This window comes from Mytilus galloprovincialis, chromosome 12, assembly GCF_965363235.1.
Source record: "Mytilus galloprovincialis chromosome 12, xbMytGall1.hap1.1, whole genome shotgun sequence".
NCBI lineage: Eukaryota > Metazoa > Mollusca > Bivalvia > Mytilida > Mytilidae > Mytilus > Mytilus galloprovincialis.
Window position 1 is genome coordinate 5,664,321 of NC_134849.1, and position 12,808 is coordinate 5,677,128.

Consider the following 12,808-nt stretch of genomic DNA (forward strand, 5'->3'; position numbering starts at 1 on the left):
ATTTCATTTGCCTTTTCTTATAAATGTAATTAAATGACGGTACAGTGACTGCATTAAAAACGGATTGATAATAACATTATAAATGACATTTTGTAGGTTATTGAGTTAAGATTACATATTATTTAGTTTTCTTTGTTGTATTTGTTAGATTGTTGTTTGTCTTTTTGTTATCTTTTGCAATTTTCAGTTCGTTTCCGACTTATTATTTTAACTAACCCTTTGAGTATCTTCCACCTCTCTTTTACAAACCAATGAATATGAATGAATATTTTTATTCTAATAACTAATGGTTACTGAATACATGATTGTACATTTAAAATAATAACATATATATCATATATGTGTTAATAAAATACATAGTAAATATAAAGCAATTGGTGAAACTAAATAAAAATCCTTTATTTTCTAATAACACTGTATACGTTGTCTTTAAGAAAACAATTGTTCAAATTTATAATTTATAATCATATAATGATTGTTTTAGAAGAACATACAACCCAAAGTTTATTGGCACTTGCTTTCAGCTTAGCACTTTTGCAATGAAACTTTAAAAATTCTCACATAAATTATAGGAAGCGGCTGAAAAGTAATTGTGATTAATTAACACAATTTTATATATATTTTTATATTTCTAGTAATTTTTCATACAACTGTTAGTAGAGATAATGTATAAGTAACTGATTAAATCACTTGACCATTAAGTCATTTTTGTCGAGTAAGCTCTTTGTGTTAATGTCACATGACCATCGAGTCATTATTTCAAGGTTTTTCATTTTTCTGTTAATTTCCTGTAACTACAAAAGAGATAAACAAAATAAGTGTCACATGCTTCCTAAGAAAACATTAATTGCATAAGGAACAATGTTGCTCTATTCCTCTTTGACACTGAATGACCTTCAAAAATACTACGGGCGATAAAAGTCTTTTCGGTTTTTTCTCAGTATTTTTTAATGTAAAACACCATAAATGAACACACAACTTCCTACAATTTGTATTTGAGTAGCATACGATTTTTTTTTCAAATTTGTTAATCTGCTTACTGAAAAGTATTTTCATAAAACCATCGGGAGCTTCTAATGAACTGTAAATACCTACTTCATACTATTGTTTGTCTTATAAAAAAAAACCTTCTGAAACTTGTAACTTTGAATTATTTAACTGTTTAACTTTTTTAATCATCATCATTTTATTCGTTCTGTGTCATTAATAATACAAGGATAATATATTTATAGCCTCTTTTCCTTCCATGTTATTTTTTCAAATTTCACTCCTAAATAAATGATCACCATTATGCATCAAAAATATAATTTTATACAAAATCAACTAATTCAAATGTACAAAATAGATTCTAACACTGTTCTGAGTGTTATACGATATTTATCAACTCAATTTTGAAATTTAAAACGCGAGGACTATAATTTGGAAATTTGACTTAAATAAAACAATGTCATGTATGTATTCAATTATGTATTACAATGTTATTGAATTACAGAAACAAACATCCCTAATATAAAGTATCCCAAATCAATGATACTATCCCCATTTATCATTTAAGTTAAATAGAAAATAATATGTGTATTGATTTTTAATAGCTTAATATTCAGTGGCGAATATTTCATGCATATTCACAAAGTTGAATGGATTAGAGCTATGCGGCATGAATTTTACTCATTAAAGAAGGTCGTACAGTTATTTACTAACATCTCCATCGTTTGATGTCTGGTGGATAGTTATCTTATTTGTACTATTTTAACTTTAAAAAAACAATTATGTCATTGAAATAATCATTGAGAATATTCGGCTGTGTACATCATGTGTGTTATAACCTTATTCTATCTACCATAGTTCAGATAAAAATCAAAGTTTTTCTAGGATATAACTTTTTCAAACAGGTTATTTTTATGTATCTGAGTAACACTTACTACATCCACCAGACCTGAGGGTGAGATCATCAATAGCAATGTCACCTCTGAATGACGAACCTCTGCTCGCTTCTATGGTGATCTGGAAAAATATTAATGAATATATCTATACCGTTAACATGGTTAAGAATCTCTTTTTGGTAAACATGTCCCTAGATAATCTGTTGACCTCACACACATGACAATCAATGTTACACGTATTTATGAAAGACCAGAGACTCGTACTGAACATATGTATGTCATAACTATTGATGAAAATAGGATTTGTTGTTTTGTTTTTTATTATGCTTTACTATGTTTTAGTATGTTAAATCAAAGGATGCACACGAAGGTAAAAAAATCAAGAAACCGGTGTTTTAAGAAATTTAATGGACGTCTTTCGTGCAGACTTGCTTTAAACTATATTTCATATAATTGAAATGTAAAAGAAAATGATATTTGTCAAGCTGTAGACAAATGGCATGAACGTTTTGTGCAAGTAGTCGACAAAGCTGCATCAATGAAAACAACAAACAGAATGAAAAAATAGGAAGTGGCATTCATTATAAAAATATGCATCATTAAAGAAAAGATAGGGTCAATTTTATACATGTTTTAGTGCCAAGAAGAAATTTTATCAAAACTACATTTAGTTAAAAAGCAACAGTAAAGAACTTTGGCATACATTAAGGGTTTAATAAAACAAAACATGAAAAATAATTTCAATCTTGAATTGGAGTATGAATATCCCTTATATATTGTTAATACATTGTAAATGCAATTTCTCATCAGTTGTTGAACAACTTATTGTAAATAATACGTCTGAAGAAAAAATTGGCAAACATGAACCACAATCCCTATTTAAAGCTAAGGAAACAAAAAAATGTACCTTACGCATCAAGAGACGGAACATGGATGGCAAAATATTTATAGACGAGATAGGGCTATGATCCTGACACACATGGGTTAAGCATTCTTGTGATGCTCAATAACAGGTAATTGGGCTGAATCTTAACTCTACTTGGAAAGTAGCGGGCGTCGTGATCAGTTATCGAATCTAAAAATACACTTATAACTTAGAATATACAAAAGGCTATTTTAAAGCTATAGTTATAGAATACCAACAACATGATTCCTAAACTGTGGTTTGTCTGTAGTAGCAGTTTTCGATATTAGCAAAATACTTACAACAGGATTAGTTAATTGTGGTAACTCTAAAGTAGAAGTTTTCCATTGGTCGGGATCTGGTTGCTCTCCAGTTTTGTTCCAAATACTTGTCAAAGAGGAGGTTTTATCCCCATAAAATACTTCTAATGTCCCAATACCTCTCCCCTTCATATGGTATTGGAAGGACAGACACCAACCTCCAGCTGAATAACAAATGATTTTCAATTTAACGCAATAAGGTATAATTATCAGTGAGATATCCATCTTCAAGAATACTAAAAAGATGCCCAGTCAATATAGTCTCGGAGTTCGATATTTCGTTATTTTACTTTTAAAAATAGGTGGCTATTATAAAAATGATATAGAAAATTATTTATTTTTTAAATACACGAAGGTCTTTATTTCTGTAATCTTTATTTTTAGGCTATGTTTTGCTCTATTCTAAAATTATTTCCAATTTATTTCTTGATATTTTAGCACCATATACTTCTCTATTATCTAACACTTTTTGTCATTATTCTCTTTTCTGTAAATTTCATCCAGACAACCATACATGCACTTCACTCATGTAATTTTTTTTTAAGGTGGTACCTAACACTACAGGGAGATAACTCTGTAAAGTCAGCTTAACGTTTTAATTACGTTGAGTTGTAAAGGGAAATTAAGCTTCTCAATGATCAAAATTGGTGTATGTCAAACTGCTATATAACCAGTGTAATTTTTCTGACAAAACAGTTGGTTCAAAATTTTTGAAATTTTTATATTTTTGTTAAAGGGTCAAAGTAAATACTTTGACAAAATTTTATGAAAATTAAACGAGCCAAATTAATTTTAGTGAAAGTGTTGGGTACCACCTTAAATGGTATACAATACAGTTACAACGCATGTAATGACGTTTCTTACGTACAATGTTATTTTTGGCGACGTCAAACTGCGACACATCGGGAAAAGATTCATTTTCAAGTGATTTTAATCATTAGCTTGTAAGGAGTTTATAGACATCTTTTTAAAAAAAATGAATACCAACACTAGACTTAATATTGCAAAAAGATTATTTGTTCCAATTTTTATGAAAATATCACGTATAATTTTTTTTATATTAGATAAATATAAAGCCAAAAAATCATAACCTTTTTACAAAAATCCACATGTGTTTATCTTTTGAAACAAAAAAGTATGTCTGTCCAAAGGATAAAAATGTCTAAAAAAACCACGAAAAGTTAAGTAAATGTCAAAAATGCCGACCCAATTTATCTCTTAATTTTGTACATGATGGTAAATTTTTGTTACATATTTGAATTGAGATATCACAAAACATGTTTAATCACGCCGCAATTTTGCGCCTGTCCTAAGTCAGGATCCATTGGCGTTTTTTAGTCTTGTATGTTTTTTTTTTAAATTTTAGTACATTTATATGTTTCAGAGTTAAGTGTAACGATCATTTCGCTAAACTAGTACATATTTTTGTTTGAGGGGCCACCTGAAGCCCGCCTCCGGGTGCGTGATTTTCTCGCTGTGCTGAAGACCCATTGTGGCCTTGTGCTGTTTTGTGCTCTTTTGGTCGGGTAGTCTTTGACACATTCCCATTTCAATTCTCAATTATATTACCTCGTGTAAGACGCCGAAATGTGTCCATCAATTATTTTAAAGTAATTTGTTTTTTAACGAGGGTAGGAATGATAGATACCATTAGTTGTCAAATGATGGATCTATTTGGCCATCGTTGGTGTTAAATTGATTATTTTTTATCGTGATCGTCCTGAACATGCATGAAACATTTGCAACTTAACGTGAAGCAACCAAAATAAAAAAAATCTTTTTCGACCTATCGTGATTCGTTGAAAGTCTCAACAAATTTGTTCGTAGATTTTTGGGCTGCTAATTCTTGTCCATTTTTTTTTTTACTGCGTCCAGATTCCTTATAGAAATAAAACTAATTGTATGTATCCTCTATGTAAATTTCTGCAGCTTTACTAGGTCTTTTATTTTGATTTTATTCGTGTAACCTCAGCTACCCTTTAAATTCCGGGAACTGTATTGATGTCCTTTAAAAGCGGTTTTGATTCCATTTTTCGCTAGACCAGTCGTTAGTTGTTTTTGACTGCCATAGATATAGGAAGATGTGGTGTGAGTGCCATCATAGGTCAATGTACGGCCTTCAACACGGAGCCGTCATATTATTGATGTCACAGAGGACATATTAGCGCTAAAAGGTTTGAGACGTTTTGGTGTATTAATGTGGAAACCTTTTGTCGGATAGAAATTGTTGGATACGTTCTGGCAACATAAGCACCTTTCGATGGCGGAAACGGTTGACGGAATGGACACGTTTGAGAGTAGTGTTACATAAATTTATCAGAAGCTTATCTTGTTACCTGAGCAACATCAGTTGTGAGTACAGTTTTATTTCTAATTATCTAAGTTCTAACACTTCAGTGTATATTCAACAATAATATAGTTTTTAAATTTACAGTACAGCCTTATTCAAATTCTTTCTAAGCGCCAACACTTTTTTTATTTATTCTATAAAAGCTTACATTGTAAGTTAGTCGCTTCAGTTGTGAGTACAGCTTTATCTCCAAGCACTCTTGGGGATGATACCTCTGTATATAAGTAGTAAGTTCCAACAGCTGCTCTCTCGGGTCCAGTATATTTACTTGGGGTAGTCAACTAAAATCATCATCTTAATGATAACAATTTTATTTACAAGTAACAATACTTTCTTACAATGGGTCCGAGAAAGAAATTAACTCGTACAAATTTGCTCATTGTTGAAGGCCGTACGGTGACCTATAGTTGTTAATTTCTGTGTCATTTGGTCTCTTGTGGAGAGGTGTCTCATTGACAATCATACCACATCTTTTTTTCTATATCATCTACAGAAAACTTATACATTATGTAGGTTGTACCTTATACGTTTACCTTAGGTCCAAACCTTCCTCTGTTTTTCTCAGTATTTTAGTATGTCAATAGTTTTGTATGATATTGCTATCATATACATGTATTTATTTACTTAATATTTTTTTTTCGTTTCCAATACTTTTAAGAAGAATGAATGAAAACGACTCGTTTTGGACGCTTGAATTGACAATCAAAACACATTAATAATCTAACTAATATCATACTAGTGGATTGAAACAGATCATGTGAGATGTATATATTCAACGTTCACCCTGTCCACTTGGATTAATAGATCGAAACAGGACATAAGAGATATATGTATTCAACCTTATCCTTATCCACTTATTATAATAGTGGATAGAAACAGGCATGGAAGATATCTGTATTGTACTTTCTCCATATTAACCTAATTACTAGTGGATAGAAACAGGACATTGAAGATGTAGGTATTCAACTTTAACTTTATCCACTTGTACTAATGGATCGAAACAGGACATAAGAGATGCATGTATTCTAGTTTCACCTTATCCACTTGTACTAATAGATCGACACATGTCATGGGAGATGTATATATTCAACTTTCATGTTATTTTCTTATACTAGTTGATGGACATAGTTCATGGACGCTGTATGTATTCATTTTTCTCATGATCCACTTGTACTAGTGGATAAAAAAAATTCCCGGAAAATGTATGTATTCAAATTGCACCTTATCCCCTTATATTAGTGGATGGGCACAGTTCATGGAGAATTATGTATTAGATATTCTGCTTATCTACTTCTACTAGTGGAAGGAAAATGAACAATAATTTTACTTTAAAGTCGTCACATTCTGACTGGTCTTAAACCAAATTTATACAACCTTTTCTGAAACGTAAAGTAGTTTGTATTACAAACTTACAGAATTCCAACTCCAATCAAAGTCATCCTGTGATGAATTCTTGAAAATACATGGTGCATCAGTCTCAAATCCACAACTGAAACTTTTATTTCCTGATAAATCTGTAAAAATGTCATATTGCTCTTCACTTCTTTAAGTCTTATACATTATTAGGTTTCCAGTGTGCGAGTTTAAGCGCTTTTGATGAAGGTGAGAACAGAATACCGCTTCATACGAAATCAATAAAGTATCATTTTTATTTACTGAAAACAAAAATGCAATCGTCTGTGTCTTTTGGTACGTGTGCAGTATATTGGGACTTTGAATAGCATCTAGGCCATATTAAAGACTTTAAAATTGGTGTTTGCTGCTTCTGTTATAAGAACACAACATTCACAGATAGAGCAACGCCTGGTTGGCTTGAAGTTAGAATAATATGAGCGAGTCGAGCGAAATGTTTTACTGTGGCCTGTAATTGTTTGGCCTAGCATGCTAAAATAAAATCCAGTCTGCTAGTCTAGTATTAAGGTAGCACAATACAAACATTTTTTCACTTCCAATCACACAACTTTTAACTGATGTAATTCATTTCATCCTTCTTAATATTTTATAAATGAGGTACCAAAAAAAAGAAGAAAGATTAATCTGTCAAATTGTGATAACTTCATTATGACATAATTATTACATAATTAATTATTATGTAATTAGTTGCTATATTGTGATGTCCACATTTGAATGAATTTAGCGTCTTTGTTCTTCATAGCATCCCAAAATATTTTATAGATTCTTGTACAACACAGCTTGACCTCCAAAACCTTGTCTCAGATTTCCAAAAACACCAATAGATCAAATTTTATACCCAATTGAATTTAGTTGTCTCTTATGAATTGATGTTGCAAACTTCATTGAAGATTTATGAGAGAATGAAATGCAAAAGGAAAAATCTGAGACATAGTTTTGGAGGTCAAACTGTGTTGTGCAAGAATCTAAAAAATATTTTGGGATGCTATGAATAACAAAGAAGCTAAATTCATTCAAGTATGGACATCACAATATGCCAACTTATATTTAAACACACGTTTAGCTGTTATTGTTATTGAATCAAATATGATTTACCCTTATAAATTTTATTCAAATGGTTGTCGCAAAAAAACAAAAAACAATCCATCAAATTCTGTGCAGCGTTCAAGGACTACATGTGTAAACATTTTTCTCTCAAGATGCACGGTGAACCGATTATTTAAAAAAAAATCTTTACCTTGGCTACAATTTTTGAGAAAATAAGAAAAATCTATCTCATGCAATTTTATCTCAACTAGCAAACGGTTACAAAGGCCCATTTCCCTGTAACATGTGTAAAATCTATGTAAAAAACTTGAGAATACACAACAGTTTAGATCAAGATACTGTCCAAACAAGGACGATGACACTTACTTTTTATTGTTTTTTTCACAAGAGCATTTCATCAACTGCATTTACACAAAATAAAAAAAAATCTATCGCAAGAAATATTTAGTGATGACCCACCTTAATCAACTTAATACAATATTTCTCAATCTTTCGAAGTATAAAGAAATGATAAAAGAATGACTTAATCCCCGATGACCTTACAATTTCAGTTATCCATTACCTCTAACATTGCAATTATCTCCAGACCAGCCTGTCATACAATAACAATTATATCCAGCAGTGCTTCCATCTGCATTACATGAACCACCATTGTTGCAGGGGTTACTAGTACAGGCCGATTGAGAGGGACCTGCAAATATCAAAGTACTAGAGTGGAACATGGAATGCTTAACCTGAGTTCATCCCTAGTTTATGTTTGAGTTCGTGTTGCTCAGTCTTTTGTTTCTATGTAATGTTATGTAATGGAATGTTATAATTATCTTTCTTTTCGCCGGTTTTATTTTTGACCTTTCTGTTTTTATTAGAAATTAATTTTCATTGCCTCCTTGGTATCTTTTTTTTTATTACTGACAAAAGTCCAATGGCCGTTATTTCATCAAAAGCAGGTCAACTACCTCAGGCAAAGTAGGTCATAGAAGGATTTGGCTTTTATTGTAGGTCCTTTTTTGATTATATAGCTCTTCAACTATTTCAGTTCCTATACATCTTTTGGTTTTCAAATATATATGCTGTTTTCATTTTTTCAAAATTATCATTATCATTATCATTTTACACTAATGTACGGACATCAGATCAATATATGAAAGTATAATAACGAAAAAAAGGTCTGGATAACTGTTTGATTTTAAATGGCTTGTTCAGGATGAAAGATTTAAAAAAAAATGAATAGCTAACTAATACATATTGTAATAATGAAGAAACAATATATTTTGTGAAAATTGTTTTTTTATTCCTGCCAGTGTCTTATAATTATAGCCGATTAAGGGTAAATTGAACTTCTTTAGCTAAAATGAAACCAAATAAATCTCGAACCCATAATCTCAGAAAATGATAATTGAAAGTATTGACAATCTTATCATAATCTATTTGTATATTTGTGTCAATCCTCAAAAGAACATGAAATATTTGAATTTGTCATAGAAATCCTAAGATTCTGTTGTCGGTACTTACATTCTCCAACGCTGAGTTTTACTGAATCAAGTGCTATGTCTGATCTATATGATGGGCCTCTAGATGATTCCAATGAGATCTAAAACGAAAAGTAAATTTCTGAATCTTCTCTCTCTCTTTTCTGTTTTTGTCCTTAAAATGAATTATCCGAATGAATCATTAAAAGGAAAATTGGCAAGATTTTATCTATTTAGTCAATGTGATTAAAATATGAATATAGGGCAAGTTTTCAAATGCCTTCTCGTGGGGCCAATAAGAATTAAAATTCTCCATTATAAAGTAAATATCTTGAAATTAACGCCAGGATTTGCACCAAAATATATTTCAGTTGTATTTTATATACAAAATGTACTTTGTGAGAAAACCGTAGATACTGCCTCATTAATAACGTGAGTATTTGAGTAAAACTAAACATATCTTTTGAATACACACGTAAAGCATTGATAACTTTACCAATATTCAATGCCAGGTAAATAGTTATGCAATCAGATTTTTTTTTTGGAAAATATATTAAAACATATGGGTCATTGATATATTTTTCAACCTAAAAGTTTGAACAAAACGAAGAAAAAAAATCAGATTGAGTAAAATCGTATTAAAACGATAGATCATATAAATTGTCCTCGTAATTTTTCCATTTTTTTTTTATCTACAATTGAATTGCATTCATTTCTTATAATACATGCGCATAATCAGTTTGATAACTAGACCGATCGTGTTCTGATAGATTACAACCAACTATGGTGGAAGACACCTGACTGGTTTGAATACTAAAACGACAAAAAAATATCTGTTTTACCACTGGATTACTGAAGCTAGGAGGTAGCTCCACTTGCTGATACTTCCATTGATCTCCTTGGTCACCGGAAATTGACCAAACAGAATAAGCAGAACCACTTTCACCATATTTAACATCTAAGGTACCAGGCTCACCATACATATGCAGGTAAAACTGTAAGCAATGCGTACTTTTACCTGAAAGGATATACGAAAAAATGTCAAAAGTATTTGAAGTGATATATCATCATTATATAAATTTCCTGTTTACAAAACATTGAATTTTACGAAAAACTAAGGATTTTCTTATCCCAGGCATAAATTACCTTAGCCGTATTTGGCACAACTTTTTGGAATTTTGGATCCTCAATGCTCTTCAACTTTGAACTTATTTGGCTTTATAAATATTTTGATATGAGCGTCACTGATGAGTCTTGTGTAGACGAAACGCGCGTCTGGCGTACTAAATTATAATCCTGGTACCTTTGATAACTATTGATGTTTCGGATTGTATAGATACACAATGTTAAAAGAGTTTGCAAATGAATTGATCGATACTGACTTTGCACTTTATCAGAATAAAACTATACTCAATTACATGAGTTAACAAATACTTAGATTTAACCTGACCAACACTGATCCAGATAGAACTATACCGAAACTATGACAATATTTACAGTCTATATATAACCCATTGCTAGCACCATAGTTTATATATGTCCTCTATGCAGTTGCTGCATTATTAGTATACCTCCATATTTCTTTTAGGTATAGTCTATCTAAGTATCAAAATTGAACAATTACTTATCTGCAGCACAAGAATTCAATATAGATATAGCAAATCCACAGTTAATAACGTATCTATATATAAATAAAAGCAACAGTAGTATACCGCTGTTTAAAAATCCACAAATCGATAGAGAAAAAACAAATCCGGGTTACAAACTAAAATTGAGGGAAACGTATCAAATATAGGAGAGCTACGACACAACAGAGACACAACACCGAAATGTAACACACACAGAAACGAACTATAATGTTACAATGGCCATTTTCCTGACTTGGTACAGGGCATTATATGAAAAAATGGTGGGTTGAGCCTGGTTTTTTGGCATGCCAAACCTTTCACTTTAATGGCATTGTTAACTATAACATTTAAATGACTCATTAGCAGTATAAACGGTATATTCAAAACTGATTGCCAATATCAGGAGTATACATTTCATTTGCAGTATATTTAAAATATACGTACTGTAATTGCAGTATGAAAAATATATTTATCTGCAGTTCAATCAGTCGAAACAAATATCATTTACGTCATTACAGTTTATATATAACTCATTTGCAGTCATTACAATGTAAATAACTCATCTGCATTATTTGCAGTCTACATATAACTTATTTGACGCTTAAGCGCACCTAATACGGTTGAAGTAAAAAATGTCACGTAATTTATAAGGTGTCAATTTCATTATCTAGCACATGGTTGGTACTGCTGTCTGTGGACTGTGTGTCACCGGTGGTATTATCAGTTCAGCAGTCAGTGTTCCAGTAAAGACATGATTCACTACTTACTTTTCCAAAAAAATAGTTTGTTACTCACCGGCTAGTCTTGTATTAGCAGTTGACAACACAGCTTTGTCCCCCTGTAAACGCGGAGACGATGCCTCAGTGTAAATATATCCAGAACCTTCATAGGCATTATCAGGACCAGTTGAAGTGCTAGATGTTGACCCCTTAAAAATATATATGATTGATATGAAAGTAAAAATTATACAAAATCTAAATACCGGCAATAGTACTATACCGCTGTTCCATAGATATAAATCGATTTTACTAAAAGATATCCGGGTCACAAACTAAAACTGAGGAACACAAATCAACAATACCAGGAAAAAAACCGGAACAACAAAAACACTGAGCTGCTATTAAAACAAACGCCAACTTACATAGAAAAGGACTATTTGATAACTGCCATATTCCTGACATGGAACGGGACATTTTAATAAAAAAAAAATGGTGGGTTGAACGTGGTTTTATGGGTAGACATACCTCTCACGTATATGACAATGCTGAAATACCGCTAAAAAGACACTATTACGCGATAAAAATACATTAAAACAAATTATGATTTCCTGCGCAAACGATTAGGTGTAAGCAGATGACTGATAGATATCAGCAGTAATATTTTACTTCATGTCTTATTCTTTAAATATTTGATTGTTTTTAATTGAAGCATATTCTGCATTATTCTGTTTTGTTAATGTTTCATTGATTCATGCCAAATATCTTATACAAATTATATTCATATGTCATAAACATACAACACTCACAGAATTAATATCCCAATCAAAATCATCCTGATCTATATTTTCAAACACGCATTTCTCTTGACCTTCAAATTCACATATGAACTCTGTTCTACATTCTGAAACACAAAAAAGAACAAATAATATTTCAAGTCATATGTTTCTAATTCCTCATCCCGATCAAGAGGAAAATTGAAAATGGAAATGGGGAATGTGTCAAAGCGACACAATACCCGACCATAGAGCAGACAACAGTGACAACTGGCAATTAAACAGTCCAATTTAGATTAAGA

The 12,808-nt window shown here is 31.3% G+C and overlaps 1 protein-coding gene across 4 annotated transcripts in view; it reads right to left on the minus strand.

Annotated features, from left to right (window-relative positions):
- Positions 1 to 254: 254 nt before the first annotated feature.
- The window catches only part of LOC143055584 (MAM and LDL-receptor class A domain-containing protein 2-like), a 55,755-nt gene continuing 43,201 nt past the window's right edge, over positions 255 to 12,808 (minus strand). For 3 of the 4 annotated variants that reach the window (XM_076228743.1, XM_076228740.1, XM_076228744.1), the window contains 10 exons: positions 12,540 to 12,634; positions 11,810 to 11,942; positions 10,229 to 10,404; positions 9,430 to 9,508; positions 8,480 to 8,608; positions 6,871 to 6,971; positions 5,606 to 5,738; positions 3,090 to 3,271; positions 1,923 to 2,004; positions 255 to 794 (listed from right to left, as the gene is read on the minus strand). In XM_076228743.1, the coding sequence (XP_076084858.1) occupies positions 781 to 794; positions 1,923 to 2,004; positions 3,090 to 3,271; positions 5,606 to 5,738; positions 6,871 to 6,971; positions 8,480 to 8,608; positions 9,430 to 9,508; positions 10,229 to 10,404; positions 11,810 to 11,942; positions 12,540 to 12,634 (1,124 nt within the window). In that variant the 3' untranslated portion in view covers positions 255 to 780. The remainder of the gene's footprint in view (positions 795 to 1,922; positions 2,005 to 3,089; positions 3,272 to 5,605; positions 5,739 to 6,870; positions 6,972 to 8,479; positions 8,609 to 9,429; positions 9,509 to 10,228; positions 10,405 to 11,809; positions 11,943 to 12,539; positions 12,635 to 12,808) is intronic. The other variant, XM_076228742.1, reaches the window with a different exon arrangement.